Source organism: Natator depressus, chromosome 2 (genome assembly GCF_965152275.1).
Source record: "Natator depressus isolate rNatDep1 chromosome 2, rNatDep2.hap1, whole genome shotgun sequence".
Lineage (NCBI taxonomy): Eukaryota > Metazoa > Chordata > Testudines > Cheloniidae > Natator > Natator depressus.
In genome coordinates this window covers 190,121,292-190,147,380 of record NC_134235.1, presented here as the reverse complement: position 1 = coordinate 190,147,380, position 26,089 = coordinate 190,121,292, and the positions used below count along the sequence as shown (strand labels likewise).

At 39.2% G+C, this 26,089-nt stretch overlaps 1 protein-coding gene across 1 annotated transcript in view; it reads right to left on the bottom strand.

The window, feature by feature from the left end:
* Positions 1–26,089, bottom strand: part of OSBPL10 (oxysterol binding protein like 10) — a 179,568-nt gene that overhangs the window by 92,352 nt on the left and 61,127 nt on the right. The window contains exon 4 of the mRNA XM_074945619.1: positions 16,982–17,173. Coding sequence (XP_074801720.1) covers positions 16,982–17,173 — 192 coding nt within the window. The remainder of the gene's footprint in view (positions 1–16,981; positions 17,174–26,089) is intronic.

Below are 26,089 nucleotides of genomic sequence, written 5' to 3'. Positions count from 1 at the left end.
CTCTGTTATTCATTAGGACACCTTTAACTCACCTAGCTGAAGTAAAGTCAAAAGGAAGAGTAAGGAGCAAGAAAAATAATCCAAGGTTCAAAACTCACCCATTGAACTGGTTCAAGCACTACAGACCAGACCCTCAGCTAGTATAAGCTGATATAGCTCCATTAATTTCAGTGCATCGAAGCGGCCCTACAAATACAACCATGTTTCTATAGCCAATTTATGACACTCATCTGACACAGCTATTACACACGGAGCTGAGCTGCGTCTACATAGCACTTTTTCCACAAAACCTACAACTGTCAGTGTTTGAGAGTCTATATCTCCCAAATTGCCTAAATACAACAGTGTCAGCACATTCTGGGAAAGTATGAGCCGCCATCCCAGAATGGTAGGCAAAGCCTGCCTGAAGGACATGCAGGGGCAAGGGGCAACGCATTCCAGGACATCATACTACATAGGAACCCGGGAGGAAGGAGGACCAGCAAAACCAATTGCAGAGGAACAACTAGGGAAGTCATCTCAACTGCCAAAAGACTAAAATGTGTGCCAAACGTGTAACAGGAAGATAGCCATGTATCAGCATAAACCATTAGCAAGGATGAAACACTTAGTTACCATAAAAAGAAAAGGAGGACTTGTGGCACCTTAGAGACTAACAAATTTATTTGAGCATCCGATGAAGTGAGCTATAGCTCACAAAAGCTTATGCTCAAATAAATTTGTTAGTCTCTAAGGTGCCACAAGTCCTCCTTTTCTTTTTGTGGATACAGACTAACACGGCTGCTACTCTGAAACCTGTCATTAGTTACCATAATTATTAACCAAGTAGGAACCACTTGTGTCTTGACAAAACCATGATTACATCAGCCATGCAAGTGATAGGCAGGAATCTGGTTCAAAGCTGTAGTGCCCTGAATACAAGTCCTTAATAGCTATTCAGGTCCCAAAATCCAGATAACACAGGCAAGTCTGAGCCACAATATAAAAACTCTAGAGACTTGGTCTTAATTTCTTTAGTTCAATATATCTCATTCATTAGGTATGTCCTAGTTATTGTGCAACTGAAATGTCTGCTGGAACCATGTATTTTGACATATAGTACCTGGGGAGTTACCCAAGGACTTGAAGATTTCAGAGTGGAGGAGTCTGTCTAGAAACATTTATAATCATGTAAATTGAATGGCAAACAGGTAAAATGTGGCAAACTAACCACCATAAAGTTTGCTTTCTTTGTTTAGCTTCTTCTATAAGGACATGTACGTTGACCAAAATATAAGTCTTTATATTTAATACTTGAAGCTCAGCTGCCACCTGCCTAGAATTACAATAGCATCTCTGAGCACAAAGAATATTCAGAATTATCCTCCCCTTCATTTAATAAAAACAGCATCTAAAATCTGATTTTCAAGCTAACAAAATAGTACAGTACAGGCATCTCAGAAGCAACACATCCCGACCAAAAAAAATTAAAAAGAAGTGGTAGAGGAGTGTTTAATGTGCTTTGTCAAACTCTTATTTACTCAGAAGGCAGCTGCTGCATCATCCAGCTTCCCAGAAACCAGTGCTGAAATTAAGGTCACCAGTAAATAGCGATGAAATGCGTTATTAAACTGTAGATAAAAGGTTCATAGGAATATGTTTTCTATATAATACTTCACTGCTCCCAAGTTACAAATGTATATGCAGTTGTATTTTTTTTAATAAGTATGAAAGGGATTTGAGGGTGTCCCCCCAGCTCCCCGATTTTCTTTTTACAATTCAGGCTGGAAAGTGATTTATAGGTAGATGGGCATCCTACACTATTTCATGTTATTTCACTCGAGTTGAAGTAGTACAATTATATTTACTTATGAAAAGTTTCAGACGAGGGTTTTGAAGAAGCCTACGGAAGTTAGACACCGAACTCCCAGTGAAATTCAATTCTCTCAGGCGCCTTTGAAAACACCATCCTTAATTAATTTTAATATTTAAGCTTATTAATAAACTATGTCACTATATTCCTATCCATCTCTAATTTATGAAGTAAAACAAATGTTAGGAAATAATCTCCTCATTTAGCTCTCACATACTCCAAGTGACATTTCATTGAAGAAATCCTGATTTATTCTATTGATACTTCATATTTAAATACATGTTTGAAGATTACAACTGTCACTTCTGCATACCTGCTCGAATGCTTTTAAAAGGTACTGGTAAAAAAAAAAAAGTGATAATGCAAGTAACTATGTTAATGTATCACTGCTGTGATCAATGTTTCAAATGTAGAGTCAGGAAGTTCAGAGATAAGGTGCCAAATTCTCTGCTAGCATAACTCCACTGAAGCCAACAGAGAATTACCATAGGCGCTGGAACTAGGAGTTCTGGAGTGCTGCTGCACCCCCTAGCTTGAAGTGATTTCCATCACATACAGAGTTTACAGTTTGCTTCAATGGCTTTCAGCGCCCCCACTATACAAATTGTTCCAGCACCCAAGAGTTACATGTGTCACAAGGTTCCTATAGCAACGTCATCTCTCCCTCCTTGTATATCTATATTCCATGGTAAATCAACATTTGTCCAATAATCCCAAATGATACATGTAAAATGTTTTAAAACAAGATGTTTAGTTTTAGTCCTCAAAAACATTACAACTAAAAAGGAAGTCCAGGGAACAAGAATTATTAGAAGCATGGATACCTAATTTAACAGTTTTAAATATACACAAAGATGCATAACCCTGTACTTAACAGTGAGTTTCATTTTTGTCTCTGTATATATAAGTTTAGTAATCATGAAAAATGCTAGACTGACAATTCTGGAGACTAAAATCCTCTCTCTATCCTCAGAGGAGGCATAGAATTGGCAGCAGCAACAATGCAAGGTTCCCCAAACCACTGTATGCCTAGCTTGATCTGGAGAAATGACCTCTAGAGGTGAGGCTACAGTCAGTTTCATAGTTAATTTAGTCAGCATCTCTGCTGAAACTGCCACAAAAAGGTGCCAGTTAATTTCAGCTGTGCTCATGTTTTGCAACCTGGCTGATAGTCCACAAGGAACTGGATTGAGACTGAACTCCTTTCACAGCTATCAGGCATCAAATGGTAACAACTTTTAGTCACTACTAATTTGGGCTCGATTTGAATAAGTGATCTAAAGGTGAAAGAGCAAACTGAGTATGAAACAAAGCTTTAAAACAAAATCTTGCTTTTCAAGAGACACCCACACTTCAAATTCACTTCTGTATGTTTACATAGGAACTGCCACAGTGGGTCAGACCCAAGGTCCTATTAGTCCAGTATCTATATCTTTTCTCTGACAGTGGCCAATGACAGATGCTTCAGAAGAAGCAGCAAGAACCCCATTATAGGCAGCTCTGGGATAATCTAGCACCCATATTAAATCTCATCCTGATCTTTAAAAGTTAGAAATTAGCTTAAATCCTAAAGCATGAGGTTTAATATCCCTTCCAAAAATGTTTATAATTAATTTTAAAACAACTCTGGGTTCCCTTGTTCTGCATATAAAGTATCCAAACTCTCTTTAAATCTTGGTCTCAATGACTTCTTGTGACAATGAGTTCCACAGTCTATTTGCACACCTTTCATCAGTCTTGAATTTGCCAACTTTTAATTTCATTGAATGTCCCCTTATTCTTGTGTTACAAGGCAGGGGGAAACTCTATCTATCTTCACTATGCCATTCATTATTTTACATATTTGTACGATGTCTCCTCATATTCATTTCCTTTCAAAGACAAACAATCCCAAACTGGTCAATCTCTCTTCACATGAGTGGTTTTCCATGCCCTTAAATCTCTCATTGCCCTTTTCTGACACAGACACTAATTCTGCAATATCATTTTGGTATCAGGTGACCAATATGCACCAAGTATTCCAGAAGAAGCTGCACCATTGATTTCTATATTATTCTCTCTCTGGTTCCTTAGGTATCCTAACACCTTGTTTCCTTTTTTGACTGCAGATGCACATTGTAGACACCCCAATGAAGCTCAATGACACACATCCCTTTTCTGAGCTGATACAGTTAATTTAGGACCCTTTAAGATGTAGTTCAGTTGTGCACAGTATGATCTAATCAACAAAGCCAAACCTTTTATAAAACAGCCACTGTGTGAAAATTGGTAAATCTGTATATTCTTCCATTAAGGAAACTGTGAGGTCTACCATAAAAGTTTATCGTGCCTGGAAAAAAATGTCATTTCAATAAGTTATTTAAACAGAATGAATAGCAAAAGCATAATAAAATTTACAATCTCTAAAAGACAGGACATCATCTTTTAGGGATTATAATTCAGAAACCTTCAATAGCTGCACATTATATAGATGATTTGATCTCTATTCTCCGTTCCACCTTCCCTCCTCTTTCCCTGAAAAGATCTGTTTAAATAAAAAACTCACATTCCACTGTAAGTCACTCGTTTTGCAAAGAGCCACCACTTTGTTTTGCTCTATGTTGAAAACAATAATATTTTAAAGAATATAGAATGTCTTAGAAATTTTTAAATAGGCCTTAAGATGTGAAAGCACAGAGAAGGAACAACAACAACCAATGTACTAACCTATCCTTGCAACAAAGCCCGTTGCCAACTGTGTCCACATATCTATTCAGGGGACACCACCATAGGGCCCAATCACATCAGCCACACTATCAGAGGCTCGTTCACCTGCACATCTACTAATGTGATATATGCCATCATGTGCCAGCAATGCCCCTCTGCCATGTACATTGGTCAAACTGGACAGTCTCTATGTAAAAGAATAAATAGACACAAATCAGATGTCAAGAATTATAACATTCATAAACCAGTCAGAGAACACTTCAATCTCTCTGGTCACTCGATTTCAGACCTACAGGTCGCAATATTAGAAAAAAAAGATTTCAAAAACAGACTCCAAGGAGAGACTGCTGAATTCGAATTAATTTGCAAACTGGATACAATTAACTTAGGCTTGAATAGAGACTGGGAGTGGATGTGTCATTACACAAAGTAAAACTATTTCCCCCTGTTTATTTCCCCCACCGCTCCTCCGACGTTCCTGTTAACTGCTGGAAATGGCCCACCTTGATTATCACTACAAAAGGTTTTCTCCGTCCACCCGTCCCCCCGCTCTCCTGCTGGTAATAGCTCATCTGAAGTGATCACTCTCCTTACAATGTGTATGATAACACCCATTTTTTCATGTTCTGTGTGTATATAAATCTCCTCACTGTTTTTTCCACTGAATGCATCCGATGAAGTGAGCTGTAGCTCACGAAAGCTTATGCTCAAATAAATTGGTTAGTCTCTAAGGTGCCACTACTACTCCTTTTCTTAATTTAATAAATAATACCCTATGCCTAAGGCTACAATTCAGCCATGGGTACTTTTAGTGTTAAAAAAAAAAAAAAAGCCAGGGACACAACTTGGGCAATAAACAAAAATTCACGGCCTGCGACCTGTCCATGACTTGTCCTATTAATACCTGTGACTAAATTTTAGCTGGGGGGGCCAGTGGCAAGAGCTGCCGGGGGCCACCAAGCAGCAGCTGTTCTGGCCGCCCCCAGGACTGCTCTAGCAGTGACCGGTGCTGCTGACCCCAAGGCCAGCTGCTTGTGCGGCCCTAGGGTCAGCCACACTGGCCCCTGCAGAAGTCACAGAGGTCATGGAATCTGTGATTTGCGCGTCCTCTGTGACAGTCACGGAGCCCTACCTATGCATGTACAATTGAACATGTAAAGCACAATATACATGCTAAGTGATCTTTTCAAAACCCCAGTAAAGTAAATAATTAGGTACTGGAGTAGATTAAGTGATTTGCTCAAGATCCCCCTGAGACAGTGTCAATGCAGTATTAAAACTCAAGAATTTCTGTCTCTCGATCAATGAGTTCATGCTGCACAAATTAAAATTCATGGAACAACCTTGCATTCTAAAAAGTTCTAAAATAAAGTTTATATCCCACTTACACAGCTGAGCCATCTACATTTTGTATCATTCATTCCACGTATTGATTTTTATAGAAAAATGGCAATTGTTAGATGTCAAAGGGGCACAATTGCCTCCCAAGCACCTTCTGGTGACTGAGTGTGGCTCTGCTATGGCCTGTCTCAGTTTCCCCCTCAACATGATAATAATGAGGTCTCTTGAATAGCCCAGTCAAAGAGACACAGAACACTCTACATCACTATCTCTCTCTTTAAATAACAGCCTCGGAAAGAGCTCATATACAATGGTTTACATGCTCTTACCTCAGAGCCAAGGTAAAACTTAAAAGTCCCAAAGCTAAAGTCTGCGTTCCAGCAGCTGCTGCTTCTGCTGTAAGGCCTCATTCTGCTCCACTGCCTGGAGAGCTCTGCAGTCTTTCCCCTTCTTGGTCAGGATCTCTCCAAGGCGCCTCTTCCAGGAGAGCTCTGTAATCCCTTATCTAACTGCTTTAGGAGCACAGCTTCTGCCTGGCTCAATCTCCAGGTTTTAGAGGAGCACTGCTTCTGCTTAGTTCAGACTTCCTGGAAGCTCCCCTTCCTCTGAAGCTTCCTTTTTCCTCAGGAGCCCACCTGTTCTTTACTTAATTAACTGCCTTCCAGCTACTGAGGCAGTTAAACCCCACATGGACATGGTCTGGCTCATTCTCTTCAAGGGAGCTTGTCACAGGTCAGCTGGGCAAAAGGGCCAGCTCTGTGACAAGAGTATTAAAGCTTAACTGATTTTCTTCTTCGTCACATAACAATATAACTAACAAAAGCAGCTGGTTTTGCACTTTATCCTAGATCCCCTTTTTGCTTTCCTTTCTCCTCCTATTTTCCACAATATTCCTTCACACACTGTCACTTTTCATCCAACAGGATGGACACTCAAAGATTGGTGACTGACTTTAAGCTGAACGTCACCAGGACCCATCAGTTACAGAAACAAGATTACCCTAGTCAGTTTGGAATAGGGATCTCTGGCTGGGAGCACAATGCCTGTTTAAAAATGCAGCAGTAGTCAGCTGGAACAAAGTCTCCAGCCATTGATTGCTATTGTACCTTCTAAGTCTGCTGACTGGCATTTGGGTAGATTCATTTGAAAACTGCAGAGAGAAAAGAATATTCTAAAACCCAAACTAATTTCTGTCTCTCACCACAAGTCTAGTTTTCATCTTCCCACACACCAAAAAAAGAAAATATAAACTGACCCTGACAGAAAACTAGAGATTACAGCACTATACCAAAAAATAATGCCTATCCACAAATGTACCAGACTAACACATAGTGTATAGATATTTTCTTAAACTGAGCTTACTAGCATTATCGATAAAAAAAAATGTTCTTTGTATTGTAGTTTTCATTAGTGATAAGACAATGTCAAAGTCTGGAAATGCAATTCCATATTTTTAAATTTCTGTATATACACTTACAAATACACATGCAAACACTTGGATGCTTATCAAAAATATTTCAATCTGGAAGCCATGCCAAACAACAACAAGCTCTCTCTTTTACTAAACCTGCAGTACTTATTGGATCAGTAGCAATGGAAATACCATGAGATTAGCCTCTCCTTTTGATTTCAGTATTTCCAGTCCTGACTAAAAGGAAGATAGAATTCTTATTTCAAAATTGTTAAAAAAATTTTTGCAAAACTGAGAAAAGCAAATCTGAGGGCAAAGACTCATTGTCTTATTTTATCTGAACCAGTTTAAATCCAGTATCATCAAAAGAATACTGAACTAGCATATAAAAAAATTGTTGCAATAAGACTAGTTATAAAGTTATGTTCCCAGACCTATTTTAAACTAGAATCTCTGCTCAGAAGGCAACTCAGGAGGGCAAAAAAAATATATATATATGATAAAACTGCTTTCAGTAAGTACATGCTTCCATCCAGCTTCAGCCAGTTACAATACTTCTCTTTTTGCTTTGATCTAACAAAGGTTACATCTATGAAAAAACAATGACTCATTATCACCTGTGGAGAAGTGAGGGCGGTGGAAGTAATTGCCTAAAATTACTCTCTGACAGAAAATTATCTTAAACCTGCTCGGTTTTACTTGATATTTTATTTAGAAGTATGGAGCGGGGCGGGGCGGGGCCGCGAATTACTTGGACTTTTTTTTATGAAGCTATAAACATGAAAACATGCAGAGATACTCATGAAAGCTTTCTAGCTGATAATTAAGATTTAGTATCAAAACATAAGAACAAAAACAAAATCATTCATAAAGAATTCATTCAAGTATTCCATTAAAAATAAATGGTCAAATTAACATAATACCCTAGAAGCACATGACTCTATTCAAAAGTAGTTCTATTGAATTGTCTATATAAAAATGCAACAACAAAGGCTAACGCTAACCAATAAACAGACTGAAGAAGATTTGTGCCCTTTACAACATAAGATTGTTTGTAAGTTTCTTTTACATATTGTAAAGGTACATAACTGGATGAACTATAAACTCCCTTTGAGTTTAAAATATACAAAACACAATAAAAAGAGCAATACAAAGAATTTTATAGGCTATACTGTTACATGTTACAACCACTCATTGTTTCAATTATTGAAAACCCCTCATGAAAAAGTCTTCTTTAATTTCGTTAAAACTCTTTTGGTTTCATCCCAGTTAATTACTATAAGATCCTAGAAAAATTACTCTAAGGCAGTGTCTATATACTAGAGAATTTTTACAGAAGATTCCCACTAGTTCTATTACTGGTTCTGCCAAACTAACAGTGGCACTGATGTAGATCAGGCTCTTCAGCTACTGGACCAAACACACACTGCTCTGAGATGAGAGTACACCAATTTCATGTAGTTCAATGGATGTTAAGTATATCAAAAATCAGAAGAAGCCTTTTAACTTTACATTATAGCTAACAATTCTGCTTGTAGTTTAGCAAACACTGGAAATTCAAGCATCTTATATCAAATTGCCAAGAGAATAATAGATAGTTTAAAATCAGAAACGCAATTCCATATTATATATTGATCATAAAACCTGTGTAAGTTACTAAAGTCACTTAGATATAATACTTAATTTAAACCATAATTTACTATTAAAGGATCAGGAAATAGAATAATTCTGCATAGAAAGCAATAACCCAGTTTTCTTATTAATATACAGTGAATTTTAATTTCGACATAACAGTAAATCAATACAGACTGGGCTATTAACACCAAGTTTTTAATATGCAAAGTTGTAAAAATATCATTTAAAAATAATATCTTGAAATTTGGCATCAAAGTAAAGTCCCATACTCAATATAGCTGGACTTATTCTATGTATACACAAAAAGAAAAGGAGTACTTGTGGCACCTTGGAGACTAACAAATTTATTTGAGCATAAGCTTTCGTGAGCTACAGCTCACTTCATCGGATGTATATAGTAGTACCTCAGAGTTATGAGCAGCAGAGTTACAAACTAACCAGTCAACCACGCACCTCGTTTGGAACCGAAAGTACGGAATCAGGCAGCAGTGAAAGAAAAAAAAAAAAAAAAAAGCAAATACAGTACCATGTTAAACGTAAACTACTAAAAAAATAAGGGAAAGTTTAAAAAAGATTTGACAAGGTAAGGAAACTGTTTCTGTGCTGGTTACATTTAAATTAAGATGGTTAAAAAGCAGTATTTTTCTTCTGCATAAAGTTTCAAAGCTGTATTAAGTCAATGTTTCATTGTAAACTTTTGAAAGAACCATCATAATGTTTCATTCAGTTATGAACATTTCAGAGCTATGAACAACCTCTGTTCTCGAGGTGTTCGTAACTCTGAAGTTCTTCTGTAATTTGGGGAGCTGCACTGATTAGCAAAGGATTTAATAATAACTAGAGATCAACCTTTTTTTTTTTCCTCTCCTTTTTAAAAAGGACATACTCAGCTGGTTGGAAAAAAAAATAGAACTCTCACTGTGATCAATCCCGGTGTGTTAAAGTTCTCCAAATACTCTATATCCAGCAGGGTAGGTTGATTTAAATCACCAAGTGAAAAGACTCATTTTAAACAATCAATTTTAAATAAACTTTCATTTCGACTTTAGTTATTTTCTCAGAAAAGATGCACTCTCATTGGTTGATATAACCATTAAAAGATAACTGAATAGAGCCTATACACTAGATTTGATACATCCTTTTGCTGCCTGTAGCTATATAATTTATTTAAGCAATTATATAGGTTAATTCTATGACTTATTCATTGTACATTTTAGTATTTTAGAAAATGGCAAACAATATATTGGTTATTTACTAGATAACTGGCTTTTTGCTCATTTTTGTCATGCTGCATTAGGACATAACTGAAATTTAATTAAACACACAAAACAGCATATTTATATTTATTTAAATGTTTTAAGACTTGTAATAAGTTAGGCCTTACCACATTTTGTATTAAATTCAGATTTCACTTTAAATTGATTCATCTGAAAAAGAAAAACTTCTTATAATTTAAACAAAAATCAGAACAATTCCATTTAAATGTCAAATTCTGATTTTGATTTTTTTTAAAGTCACCAATTTTTATCCACCCTGTAAACGCGACTATAGAAGATAGTCCAGAATGAACAATATGAACATACTACTAAGAACAAATCTTGAATAGCATCTAAATGATATACTGAAACATCAGAAAATAACTTTGTCAAGTATTATCCAGTACCGAAATGCTTTGAATATAGGAGCAGACTTGTCACTTCCCCCTACATAGTTACACCCCCCTAGTCAAAGAAAGCGTTGTCCAAAGATCTAACCAGTCCAGAAACGTAGTCACAGCTCTGTGCTTGCAGTAGGGCCTTGGTTCAGTAGCTCTCAAGACTACTTCCTAGGCTAGTAGAAACCATGAGGATCAAAGGAGGGAAGAGTCTCATGTCCCAAACATAGCATCCCCAATCTGTGTAGCTCAGATATACTTTTTGAAGTGCTACGTAAATTAACAGCACTATATAAAATAGTGTTTTAGTAGCACTAATAATAAGATTTTGAATTCTTATTTTAACATGTGCAGAAACAAAGACTGCTTTCCCCCATTTTCCAGGAGCATGCAGCAAATGTTGCATTGATTCACTCATTGTATATTATTAGATACTAAGGTGGCTCATTTCGTGGCTTTTACTACGCATTAAAAATATAGCTTATTTTGATGTTAAAACTTCAATTATTTTACAAAGCAACAGAAATACTACATACTGTACAAATTATAATCCTTTAAATAATAAACTCGTCATCCAAATCATAATGAGTTCTTGGATAAAAAGAAACGAAAAAAAAGAGAAGAGAAAAAAAGGAAAGAAAAAAATTCCACCTCTTGCTGCATTTTTGTTCCTTCCCTCTCCTCCTCCTCCTCTGGAGGATCAATCTAGGCAACAGACTTACCAGAGCATTGGCAAGTACAGTTAGCCATTTTGGGTCCATGGACATCCATCCTTCCTCCAGTGATAATGCAAAGCAACTATAAACTATTATGAATAGGGACTGAAAAACCCACTCACCTAGAGCCAAGTGAGCTGAGTGAGGCCAAGAAGCCACTGGCTCCTTCTCTGGAAGGGAGGTGGAGAGGGTATAAGCAGAATAGTCCAAGTTCTTTCTGTGAAGGGATTGAGGAAGCAGAACAAATGGAATCACTACATTGTACGAGGATAGGCATGAGGAGGCAGGGCCCAGAGTAGCCCAAGCAGTTGCTTTTTGCACAGGATTAGACAGAAGGATCTTGTGTGTCAGTGCTCTTTTAAGAGGCAGAAAAGGGGAGGAAGGAACAGAGGACTGGCTCTTGAATGCAGGACTCTCTCCTGCTAGAACAAACCTCATTGTCCTGCAAGGCACAATTCTCTGACCTTGTCTTCCTTCAGACCACAAAATAGCACATCAACTTATTCAAAAAAGAAAAGGAAAAACAGACAACTCAAGAAGAGAAACAACATTTTTTATTTAATTTCCTAATTCAGGGAAGCATTTGGATACCCCTATGATGGGCACAGCATAAGAATCTAAAAAGATTAGTATATAGCCCCAGTGTAGCATGACGACCTAGGAGGCAGAGGACCTCCTGAGCACCCAGGAAAGCAGCAGGAATTAAGGCGGCAGCAGCAGCGAAGCAGAACTAATTTATCCATTTGGGAGGGAATATATTTTTATAGTCAGAGAAACCAGAACTGATGGGGGGAAAGAACTGATTTATTGTGTGGTGAGAAGGTATGCCAATGAAAATCAAATATGCATGCCTTTCGGCATGTGTGGTGAGGTAGATTTAGTCTATTCAGATTGTAAACTCTTTGGGGCAGGGATTGCCTCTGTTATTTGTTTGTACAGTTCAGAACACAACAGGGCCCTGACTTCTCAGTGCTGTCGCAATACAAATACAACTTTTTTTCCCAAACTCCAGTGATGAAGTTCTTTAATTTGTAAAATGTTCCAGGAGCATTAACGTAAAAGCAGCCTTCAAAAGTTAAAACCCTTAAAGGCATATGGCTAGCTGCTTTAAATCCGTACCTACAAAAGAATGTTTTAAAGTGTCTAGGCTGCAGTTTCTTTGTTAAGAAGAAAACCAGAAAGGCACCACTACAGAAGAAAGAAATTCAGATGTCAAAGCAAAAACAGAAAGCAGTTCTGGGACAGTATATAAGCTTTACAATGTCAAATTGTATGCATAGTCTAGAATACAGAGGTGGTAAATGGCACCTTTCAGGGTCACACTGAAGACAGACTATCTGTACAATAGATGGATTGTGTAAACCTAACCAAATTCATTTTGCAAGAAATAAAAACCTTCTTTCTTGTTTTTTCCATGAATGCAACATGGATAGCATGTCCCTCCATCATAAGCTGGTAATAAAGGGTATTAAAGCAGCAGTGCTCAACCATAAAATAACAGAATCAGGGGAGCACCAATACAGATCCAATACAACACAATACTAGTTTGAATGAAATATTCTGCACAAAATATTTCAAAATGCTTTCCCAACTTAAGTAACGTAACTCTCATGCTGCTGTTGTTTAAGAATCTTAACCAGGGGAAGAAAGGTAATATTTGAAAACAGAGAGAGTTGATGCTGAGAGACACAGGAAAGCCTTTTGGATAGCAAAAGCTGCAGAGGAGAAGGCTCTCACTTCATCCTCAGCGACAAGATGGTGGAAAAGGATGGACAGAGGGAAGTAACAGATTCTGGGGAGCACTAATGGAGCTGTATGAAGGAGATACGGACATGGAAAAGCTTTTTTGGATGGCATGTGTGAGTAGAAGGCCAGGAGCATTCTGCACATGCTGGAGTCCAGAGAGCTGGAACTTAGTGTGGCCAGAGGAAAAGAGAATTATTACTTCAGAAGAGTCAACCCAAAAACAATTTTACTTAAAAATATTTGAAAAAGTAACTGATATGGAAAGACATATTTCAAATCTTTCTGTGCAACTTATTAGGGTTGCCAACTTTCTAATCGCACAAAACCGAACACCCAAGCCCCACCCCTTCTCCGAGGTCCCTCCCTCAGTGGCTCACTCTCCCCCACCCTCACTCACTTTCACTGGGCTGGGGCAGAAGGTTGGAGTGTGGGAGGGGGTGACAGCTCTAACTGGGGGTGTGGGATCTGGGGTGGGGCTGGAGATGAGGAGTTTGGGGTGCAGAAGGGGCTCCAGGCTGGGGCTGAGGGATTTGAAATGTGGGAGGGGGCTGCAGGTTGAGGCAGGAGGTTGAGGTGCAGGAGGGGGTACGGGCTCTGGGCTGGGAGTGCAAGCTCTGGGGTGGGGCCAGGGATGAGGGAGGGGTTCAAGGTGTGGGAAGGGGCTCTGAGCTGGGGCAGGGGATTGGAATGCAGGGGACTGAGGGCTCCAGCTGGAGGTGCAGGCTCTGGGGTGGGGCTAGGGATGAGGGGTATGGAGTGTAGGAAGCGACTCCAGGTTTGGTGGGGGCTCAGGGCTGGGGCAGGGGGTTGGGGTGCGGGCTTACCTAGGGCGGCTCCCGGTCAGTGGCACAGCAGGGCTAAAGCAGGCTCCCTGCCTGTCCTGGCTCCACGCTGCACCCCAGAAGCAGCCAGCAGCAGGTCCAGCTCCTAGACAGGGGAGCCAGGAGGCTCCGTGCGCTGCTCTCACCCGCAGGCACTGCCCCCCCAGCTCCCACTGGCCACAGTTCCCAGCCAGTTGGGAGTGCGGAACCTTCAGAGAGGGGGCAGCACACAGAACCCAATAGCGCCCCCAGCTAGGAGCCGGACCTGCTGGCTGCTTCCGGGGCACAGCGTGGTGCCAGGACAGATAGGGACTAGCCTGCCTTAGCCCTGCAGCACCATCGACCGAACTTTTAACGGCCCGGTCAGCAGTGCTGACCAGAGCAGCCAGGGTCCCTTTTCGACCAGGTGTTCCAGTGGAAAACGAACACCTGGCAACCCTACATCTTATTTATAAAAAAAAAAATCACAAACTTTTAAAAGATTAGACTTCTAAACTTCCATTCAGGAGAAAAATCAGACTGTCCAACTATAAGGAGACAGTCATATGTTTTTAATCAAGCCGCAACTTTATTGTTAGATGTCTGGGACTACCCAGCAGATAAGTGTACACAGCGCAGGTAACCCCATCTTCATTCAATAACTACTGGTGGGGGTTCTGCCAGCCCCCCTTCTTTTTCCATCCAGGTCCCCCAGCCAACCCATTGCTGGGACCTTACCAGCCACCCGCCCCCCACATAAGAGGGCTACAGTGGGCTATAAGAAAGGAGGGTTGGCTCCCTGCTGCACCATCAGTAGGAGCCCCAGCTCCCCCCTCCCCTATTCCGTTCCTTTAACAAACACCTCCTTTAAGTCCTTTACCAAGCCATTTTATCTGGTTGCTGTACCTTCCCTGGGAAGTTCCTGCACTGGACAGCCACCCCACACTTACTGAATAAGTTGTGGCATCATAGCCTAACTCCCTTCATGCCTCACATCAACAAAGCCCCCCCACCCCCCAGCCCGCTGTGGGTAAGGCGAAAACCTCCCAACTCCACCTAGATCAATCTGGTGGTGAGGGAAAAATTCCTTCCCAGCTCCCCTCCCCACCCCGCAAAAAAAGGGAGGCTAGCGCAATGCCCACAGAAGGTCTTGACCAAACCTGGTATTTCACCATCTAAAGAGCAGGGAGGGTGGGTGCTGCCTCAGCCTGATCTGTGTAAAAGGGGGCTTCACCGCATGGGGCAGCCCATTTTAAACCCTTCCGCCCATCCAGTTCCCAGGGGATGAGCTAGTGTTGCCATGCTGGCCCCTTGTCCCCTTTTGCAGCAGTTTGACCTCTCCCCTCCTCCCCCCACACAGCCATAAAGCACAGTTCCCTTCATTCAGCCAGCCAGCCAAGTTCCCTCTCACTTAAAAGTGTGGTGTGGTCATTTCCTTCAAGAGGCAAAAAAGATTTGATTTAGTACTGGATACTATCATAACACCATATCTAACACCAGAAGATTAAGATATGGTAGAAAGCATGTGAGTTCCAAGATTACAATTGATCCTTTTCTATACATACTGGGCTCCTAAATAAAAATTAAATGAAGAACAACAAATGTTGCATATATAAATCAGAAGAGGAAACATACACGTATATTCTACGGGAGAGTGCAACAATAACGTAATCCTGGAAAACAGGAAGTGAACATGGTAAAAAGGGGTTTGTTCAACTCTTTTTCTTAATGTGAGATGGTTTCTTTGACTCTTCGTAACAAAACAAGTGATACTCCAGGAACAAAAGGAAACCCCTTTCCCCTCCAAATTGTAAACTGGGTAACCTTGACAGGTGATTTTGCAGCCTACGGCCCCAATTCTGCAAAGACTTAACATCAATTACTTAAAATGGACTTGAAGTCAATGGGACTATTCGTGGGGCAATAGTCTGTAAACTTTGCATGATCAGGTATTAGAATGGGCTCCCTTCCAATTAAATTACAACATGGAGACTTTTCAAGCAGTTGCACTCCTTTCATAAGCACTCATAATTAGTAATGTTTTATAATGAAACATATACAACTATTTTGGAAAATCTTAAGCATGTTGACTACAGACAGGAAAAATGTATCTTTCTGTACATTTTACAGATTATTGAAAACTATTTGTCAGAGGGTTTTTTTGGTTTTTGGATTTTTATTTTATTTTATTTTTTTTTAAGATCGGATTCTGGTCTTTGGTTCAGCTACATCAGAAATTTCTGAGCAACTATTTCAGTTTTCACCTGACCAGAGAGAGTGAACATGCTCATGTAATTCTTGCTAAATTATAACATGACATGGTTTATGTCAAGGAAAAAGCAGAATACCTGTGGGCTAATAGCTATATTTTGCTTAAGTGAATAAAAGGGATGCACATGGCAGCATGAAAATCAAGTTTACCTTTGTTCCTCATGACACCATCTCTTTAAAATAAAATTACTTTGTGAAATATAGTAAAACCTTTCCAAATCTCACTTCAACTCAAAAGCCCTATATTCTCACACACAAAAATAGGAGTTTCTAACATTTAGCAACAGACTAAATGTTACCAGTTTGTAAACACTACAGATGTACGGAGGTCTTTTATCACTGACTTCATTAATGTTACAAAATAGATAATGCATTTATTGATCTATTATGTTATCAAATTAAATAACTTGTTAAAATAAACAAACAGTCAATTTAGTACCCTTTTTATTGGGTGTTAGCTTACTTGCAAATTTGAAAAACTCAGTAATCCTCAATGGGTCTCCTACTCACCACAAATCAGTGAAAGTCTACTCAGTTCTTAACCATATAATTGGAGTATTGTTTAATTGGCTAAAATTCCTAATAGTTATGCAATGAGTTGATCAAAATCCTATCTTTAACAACAAAAGGTAAAAGATACTCTATTTGTAGAGATTTAATTTAAAACTATACAAATATGCATTAAGTTGGGCTGCATATCCATTTTTACTATGCTACAGGATAAAAATGAGGTTAATTCTATTTAAACCATCAAAAATTCTTCCAAGACAGCATATGTATTTAAAGTCATAAGAAAAAGAGGATATTTGGAGCTCTCACGCCAACAAGGACACATCACATAACTCCTACCTCTTTGACTTCATGGAGTTGACCAGTATATTGACTCTTGGCTCTCCGGGCTGCTGCAGGCGATTTGTGATGTGTGACGGTGACAACAGTCGGTCCACTTTGACCCTGATGTTTTTGACTACTAGGAGATGCAGAATTACTCATCCCAGAAGGAAGCAAAGACAAGCTTCTGTTTCGTGAGGAGGGAGTGTTCTAGAATAAGCAACAGATTGTTAAAACGAAGAATTAAGATACATGAGTAAATAACATATGACCAAAAACTCTAAGGCTGCACTCTTCTCATTATAAAACTGAACCTGGAGAACTATAGGCACTCAAGTCTTACTGATGACAAAAAATGCTGATAACAGGTATGGTGAAATTATGGCAAGGATCAGCCCTGATAGTGCGGAAGTCGCTTACTATGTACCTGGTTTGTTGAGATTTCTGAAGTAGGCTTCCCTAGCTCTGGCAAGTGATTTCCAAACATTGCTATATATTAATATGCTCTAAGTATCTTTGTAGCCAAACACACAAACCTTTTAAATAGGGTAAATAATCTGCTTTCCTAAGCACAAAAGAATCTCAATTACACTGATACAACTAGATTTAATGAAGTCACTGACCTGTAATTCATGAGGCATGCTCGCTGATTATACAAAAAGGTATTTAGTTAAAGTTAGTGCTTTCCCCTGATTGGTTTCTGAAATAGTTTGATGCTTCCTTTGCATAATTTTCAAAGCAGCAGCCATTGTAAGGCCCATACTCCAGGTTAAATTAAAATTTGAAGCAGAAGTGTGCTTTGTAAGTGTCAAGACATATTTTGGGGAGTGGATGAGGACAGGAGCAGAGAGGAGGGACAGAAAAGTTGGTAAGTCGGTTTTCAGGAGTGTCTATAGTCTGATCACTCTCCAGCTCTTGCTCTATTAATCACAGGTGACATGGGGGGAGGGGGAGAATACGGGGCCGCATGTCCCCCCAGATTTCTGCCAGGGTGGGAGTCAGGCTGAGCGCAGCTGAGAGCTACCTGCCTGGGAAAGTCACCGACACCGTGCACTTCTGCTGAGTCCTGCTAGGTGGCACCCAGAGCCGGGAAGCGAGATCAGGCTGGTAGCAGGCTCAATGGTGAAACTGGCTGAGGTGCCTGCAAGGCTGCAAAGGGGAGCTCGGGGCAATGGGGAGAGGGAGGCAATGGGCGGAGGGGGAAGGCAGTGCAGACCAGGGGCACTGGGGGTGGGGTGGGTGGAGAGCCCAGGGCAACACAAGTGTAGTTCCCCTGAAACTGCGACAATGATATTTTATTTCATTTTTTCTAAAGGCCCAAATCCAGCAAACTACTTACACGTGCTTAAGTCCAAGCACTTGAGCAGTTCCATTGATTTCAATGGGTCTACTCACATGCTTATAACTGAGCATAAGCTTAAGAGTTTGCTTGATTGGGGCCTTAATGTCAGAACATATTATACTAAATCATAATTAAGAACTGGAAAGTCACACTATTAAACTTTGTAATGTTAACAGCAAAAGTGGGTCAGTTGTGAAGCTTCCATTCAAATTCAGGTTCCTCAACTTCAGATCCAAACCCAAGCCACTTCATAAGAGTGCTGGGATTCAGAATTCTGAACTGGCCCATCATGAAAATAAACAAGTTATGAAGGTGAAATCTGAACTTAGATCTGATCTTCCTCATGTTTCTGAGTGGTTTGGATTCTGTGTCCTAGTTTTGGGTCCATCTGTAGTTAAAAATGAACTGTAAAGAGAAAAGGGAATGGTAGGCAAGCCAAGAAACGTGACTTGATCGTCTGCTAACTGGGCTGGGCACAGGAGATTGAGCACAGAAATCTGTTTTAATTTACTTTCCAAAAATTCTTTCAAACCACTATCCTCCTGCCATAAAATCTGTTTTTACAGGTTTGCTAATAATACCCCATATTTATCATTCTGTGATACTACAGATGCCAGAGAGACATCATAGCCACCAATAGAGTTAGCATGAGATTTCTGGTACTTGTGATGCCAATGTCTCCTTATAAACACAGAAGAGAGAGCAGATTCAAATGGAGAGGGAAAATAATTTTATAAGGTTAAATTAGAACTGATTCCTGACATAATTATTGGGTGCTTATACTATCACAAGAGCTTTAAAAATTATATCAAAAGGATTGTTTTGCAAATATCTGTTGTTCAAATTGATATAAAACACCAGTGCAATCCAGAGCCTCTTCGTGTGTAGCTCGCTTTTAGAACAGTCTCTATCTGCTATTACATAGTGTCATGAGACATTAGAAGTAGCTCTAAAAATCAAAACTCTTGTCTCGAGTACCTGCCCTGAACCTCTCTGCATAACGCCAGAACCTTTAAATTGTGCCCACCCCTTCCTCCCATTGTCAGCAGTTAACAGTCTCCTCTGCTATTAATAATAGTCTGAGTTTTCCCCGCCGCATGAGGTTCAATTGTTCACATATCTAATCTTTTAATAGGGTTGCTACTCCATGGTTTGTTCACTGCATCACTCAGTTATTTTATACTAGAGAAAGCCTTAAGGACTGCAGTTTCAGTCAGGCACACAGATGTACCAGAACACAGATAATGTAATCATTGCAGATATCACAATGATAGACACTTTAGTGTGTTATCTATATGTGGTCCATCACAGCCTAGGCTATTTTTGTCCATGTTTGAAAAATGCTGTTGGTGATTTAATTTCCACACTTAGCAAGATCTATGTAATGTGCTTGCTAAGCTTCTTTCTTCTGTTTTATTATATTCTTGTTATATGCATACATCTTTTGTTTTGATTTTATTTTAGCGTCAGACAAAATGGCACGTATTGTACACTGACAATAACATTTTAATAAAAAATTGAGGATGGCATAGATGCAATATTTTGAGTGAAATACAGGTATGATCCCACTATTTCTACCTACAAGATCAATATATTCATACTTGCAAAGAACAGGTAGCTGAGCTTTCATAGTTGCAAAGAGAATTATTGTAATAAGTGAATGGAAATGGAAGAGGAAATCTTATTTTCACCAGTAGTGCCTATATACTCAGAATGGCCTCAAATTTGAAACAGTATATTGTAATATGGCCAGTAAATAGCACCTGAAAGCCTTCTCCTTTTTATCCCTTAAAGGCTAGTTAATGGCACTGCAATCATGTATAATGCCTGTCACTTTCATTAAAAGGTATTAGATCTTGTGAAAGTAGAATGAATTATACTGAAATTATAATTCATTAAAGAAATGCTACTTGAAGGGTTTATTGAAATTTAGTTGTCAGGAAGAGAAACATTAAGGAGTGAGAGACAATGGGTCCTCAAACTAATTAACTTAGAGCTCCTACTGAGCTAGGAGATTGGTAAACGTTAGTATGCAAATAAGATATGTATGTATATTTGTCAGTTTCTGCTTCCTTTTGTCTCTTATGTTAAATTGGCTTTGGCTTATTTGTATAAATAAGTTAGCTTGAGTCTCAGAGGGGGGCTCACATATCTGGGTGCATTGGCAAAGCGCTTTGCTAATAAACAGAGTGGTCTGACAAATTATGTGAGTCCTGAATCTGACTTTGACAATCTAAAACTGACAAACTTAATTTATAATTAGCATTTGGATTAAAGTCAGACATTGTGTATAATAGTCATGGTAATAGTACATTTCATCAACTCCAGATAATGCACTTTACCAACACGTATAAAAGGGGCAAGGAGGGAACTTCGTTACATGTTTTAGGAGAGCAATTACCTCTACACTCGGCCAAAAGATTGAGACATCTGGTATGTCAGAACCTGATACTATAAGCCCTACACATGCAGAACATACACTGCATAGAGAGTAGTCACAGTAACAAAACACAGAGTACACAGATCTGGTTTAATGTATATCCCCTTCACACACAAACACACTTCAGAAGTTATGATCTGATCCTGCAAACATGGCTGAGTGCAGGGGTTTGCTACCATGACTAACTGCAATTATAAGCATCAGCCATCCATTAAACGAACCATCATTGCTGGCGTTTTCCATTTGTGTTAAACAGGACTTGGACTAAAATGAGAGGCTTATTGTTTTTAAGTTATCTTTGGTTATATGGTATTGTTTAGATACAATTACAGCTGAAGATATTTACAGCACTGGAGAATCTAGATTCTTTACCTCTGATGACTTGAGCCTTCCCTCTTATTATAAGACTTATTGAAATAGGCTGTGCCTAAGTACATCAGAACATCACATACTTCCGGCATGATAAACATACAATATAGATTTTTCCTTTTAAAATTTGACTACCAACATAGCGTATCCAATGATAAAGAGGGGAAGGGAGAATCCTGGTAATGGGATATTTTTCAGAACGAGATCTGAAGCCCACCTCTCTCCATACGCTTCAGAACCTGAACTCTAGCCCAAACCGGAACTTCCAAGCACCTTCTACACAGCTACTGTGAACGCACTAGTCTGAGCCCCGCAAGCCCAAGCCTGGGGACCCAAACTGGCAATCTCACTCCAAAATGCTGTGCCTACATACTCTACAGGATGGCAAGCAACTTAGGGAAGGAGCAGCTCACTCAGTCTGTCCTTACTATCTCTGCAGTCATTGCCTCAACCCCTGTTCTTCCTCCTCCCAGCTTCCGTCCAATCTGAGAACAGCTCCTCTGCTCCACCACCCCGTCCTGAACAAAGCTCAGATTTAGAGCTGGATTTAGGGCAGCTTTGAACCTTCAATAGCAGGGTGTGTTTTGATTAGTTTATCAGATGTTCTCTCTTTATTAAAACAGACTACAGTTCACAAAAATACCATACCTTTATTTGTTTATAGTAAATTCAGCCCTATGAGAAGTTCTAACATACCAGAGTTATCCCAAAGTAAGTGGTTATTTACCAAGTACCTACGCACATGACAAGATTAAAGAATTTTTTTTTTAGTTCTCTGCAGAAGCACTTTGAAGTGAAGTGCGATCAAGAACAGTATAAAAACAAAATGGCATTTATTATTCAGTTTTATGAAATAGTTACTGCATCTAATTTATCTTTTATATAGTTATGCTCTAATAATCATCTTACTTGTGTTATTCCTTTTGGGGATTACTGAAGATAAAATTTTAGTAACCAAAAGATTTCACCACACAAAAGAGAAAACTTGTCAAAATGTCAGATCAGATCAAGACTACCACTGATAAAGATTAACAAATTAACAAAAATGGACTGAACATTTTTTTTACTTGACTAAAGCAGAGTTTATCTGAACTGTCTGTGCCTACGGTACATATTTAGATCAATCAAAACTCAAAAAAAGGTACCATGCATGCGCTTTGTGCCTACTTGACATAACTTAAAAATAAGTTCCAAGTACAGCATTTTAAGATAACATACTGCAAACTCCCCCTCCTCAAACAATTCCCTCCCATTTTCAAGTGTCTGGGAAAAAAAGATGAGTCTTGCATGTGCCTGAAGATCGTTAATATCAGCTGCATCCTTACTTACTTTAAGACTCCAGTATAAATATTTTACTGTCCCCTCAACTTTCCAGGGGTAGGTGTTACAGAAAAGTTCTAGTATACATACTGATTTTACTTTAAGAGTTCATTCACTTGTGGCAATTCCTGTGTCACTTCAGGACTAATTACAGAAAATGCGTCTGTGTGTGCAGACTGCAACATTACTTGATACATTTTCTCACACATCATCCAGAATTCTAGAGAACTGCAAACTGCTTATGTCATACAGATGTAGTTTAAGTGTTGATGCTTTCAAGAAATAGCAACGTTTACTACCAAAAATGACAACCATCGCAAGAAACAGATTTCAATAGCAATAGTAATTTTAAATGTATATAGATATAGGGCTTCTCATTTCAAATGATCCCAAAGTGCTATAAAAAACATTCAAGAATCACTTAATCCACAACTGAAACACAACTACTTTTGGAGTAGCACATCAGAGCTGTTCAAGAGCACATAGTAGCACTATGGAATAATTTAAGAGAAATGAAAAACAGCACTTGCATTTGAAACTCTGGCATGGGAGGTTTAGTTGAGCAACAGTTGGCTCAGTTGCAAATTAGGCAAGATAATGAGTAAAAGCTTCCTCCATAGCTTAAAATATGTGAAACTTCCAATGTCAATCTCATATGAACAGCATTTCCTGTCTCCCACAACCACTGGTTCTATATTGACTCACAGAGAAGAGTGTAGGTTTCAGAGTAGCAGCCATGTTAGTCTGTATCCGCAAAAAGAACAGGAGTACTTGTGGCACCTCAGAGACTAACAAATTTATTAGAGCATAAGCTTTCGTGGGCTACAGCCCACTTCATTGGATGCATAAAATGGAACATATAGTAAGAAGATAATAAACACACACACACGCACACAAGGTGGAAGTTGCCATACAAAGTGTGAGAGGCTAATTAGTTAAGATGAGCTATTATCAGCAAGAGAAAAAAACTTTTGTAGTGATAATCAAGATGGCCCATTTAGACAGTTGACAAGAAGGTGTGAGGATACTTAACATAGGGAAATAGATTCAATATGTGTAATGACCCAGCCACTCCCAGTCTCTATTCAAACCCAAGTTAATAGTATCTAGTTTGCATATTAATTCAGCTCAGCAGCTTCTCACTGGAGTCTATTTTTGAAGCTTTTCTGTTGCAAAATTGCCACCCTTAAGTCTTTTCCTGAGTGGCCAGAGAGGTTGAAGTGTTCTCCTACCGGTTTTTGAATGTTATGATTCCTGATGTCAGATTTGTGTCCATTTATTCTTTTACGTAGAGACTGTCCGGTTTGGCCAATGGACATGGCAGAGGGGCATTGCTGGCACATGATGGCATATAAAGACTGGGAGTGGCTGGGTCATTACACAGATTGAATCTATTTCCCCATGTTAAGTATCCTCACACCTTCTTGTCAACTGTCTAAATGGGCCATCTTGATTATCACTACAAAAGTTTTTTTCTCTTGCTGATAATAGCTCATCTTAATTAATTAGCCTCTTACAGTTTGTATGGCAACTTCCACCTTCTCTGTATGTATAGATATATCTTCTTACTATATGTTCCATTCTATGCATTCAATGAAATGGGCTGTAGCCCACAAAAGGTTATGCTCTAATAAATTTGTTAGTCTCTAAGGTGCCACAAGTACTCCTGTTCTTTTTTAGAGAAGAGTGTAATGTATTAAATTACCCAAACCGTACATTTTCCACATGTCCCCATCTAAATACTCTTCCTTGCCTTATTCTGCTTACCTACCATATGGGGTTCTGATTGGAACCACAGTACAAACTACTACAACTAGAGACTAAAATACAATGCCTATGATTGATTGACACTTTCTTACCACCAGATCAAGGCACAGAGAGGAAATATGGATTTTAAGTTGGCACTAACATTCACAAGCCTTGTGAATAGGAAAGGAAGTAGTAGACGTGATATATCTTGACTTTAGCAAGGCTTTGATACAGTCTCACATGACCTTCTCATAAACAAACTGGGAAAATACACCTAGATGGAGCTACTAAAAGGTGGGTGCATAACTGGCTGGAAAACCATTCCCAGAAAGTAGTTATCAGTGGTTCACAGTCAAGCGGGAAGGACATATTGAGTGGGGTCCCGCAGGAATCACTTTTGGATCCGGTTCTGTTCAATATCTTCATCAGTGATTTAGATAATGGCATAGAAAGTACTTTTATAACGTTTGCGGATGATACCAAGCTGGGAGGGGTTGCAAGTGCTTCGGAGGATAGGATTTTAATTCAAAATGATCTGGACAAACTGGAGAAATGGTCTGAAGTAAATAGGATGAAATTCAATATGGACAAATGCAAAGTACTCCACTTGGGAAGGAACAATTAGTTGCACACATACAAAATGAGAAATGACTGCCTAGGAAGGAGTACTTCAGAAAGGCATCTGGGGGTCAGAGAATCACAAGCTAAATATGAATCAACACTATAACTCTGTTGTAAAAAAAGCAAACATAATTTTGGGATGTATTAGCAGGAGTGTTGTAAGTAAGACACGAGAAGTATTTCTTTCACTCCACTCCACACTGATTAGGCCTCAACTGGAGTATTGTGCCCAGTTCTGGCTGCCACATTTCAGGAAAGATGTGGACAAACTGGAGAAAGTCCAGAGAAGAGCAACAAAAATGACTAAAAGTCTAGAAAAAATGACCTATGAGGGAAAATTGAAAAAACTGGGTTTAGTCTGGAGAAGAGAAGTACATAAAAGGTTGTTACAAGGAGACGGGAGAAAAATTGTTCTCCTTAACCACTGAGGAGGTCAAGAAACAATGGGCTTAAATTGCAGCAAGGGCAGTTAAGGTTAGACATTAGAAAAAACTTCCTGTCAGGGTAATTAAGCACTGGAATAAATTGCCTAAGAAGTTTGTGGAATCTCCATCACTGGAGATTTTTAATGAGCATCTGTCAGGGATGGTCTAGATAATACTTAGTCCTGCAATGAGTGCAGGGGACTGGACTAGGTGACCTCTTGATGTCCCTGCCAGTCCTCTGATTCTATGATTAAAATAAATAGATAGCTAATTTAATACCTATTTCTTAAAGACATTTTGGTCATTGATTTATTGCTGTATGTTCCGTCTCCTTAAACTTGTAGGAGGGTTGGTTATATCTATAGGCAGTCCTTTTGTATTATTCTGTGTTTTTAATTTATGGGATTGTGAAACAGAGACCCATTGGTGGCTCACTACTCTGTGTCAGCAACTCTTATTAGGACTGAGAAATGCACCATACTTAATATATTGCTGTCACAGTATTTCACTATAAAGCAGGGGTTCTCAAACTGGGGGTCAGGACCCCTCAGGGGGTTGGGAGGTTATTACATGGGGGGTCACGAGCTGTCAGCCTCCACCCCAAACCCCGCTTTGCCTCCAGCATTTATAATGGTGTTAAATATATTTAAAAGTGTTTTTTATGTATAAGGGGGGGTCGCACTCAGAGGCTTGCTGTGTGAAAGGAGTCACCAGTACAAAAGTCTGAGAACCCCCGCTATAAAGTATGTCATGTGAGATATCAAATGAAAACCAGCGAGACATGTATTAACACTGTAAGAAGACTTATAGATATTCCTGATATTATGTTGTAAAGTCTAACAAGGCAGAATGGGCAAAGA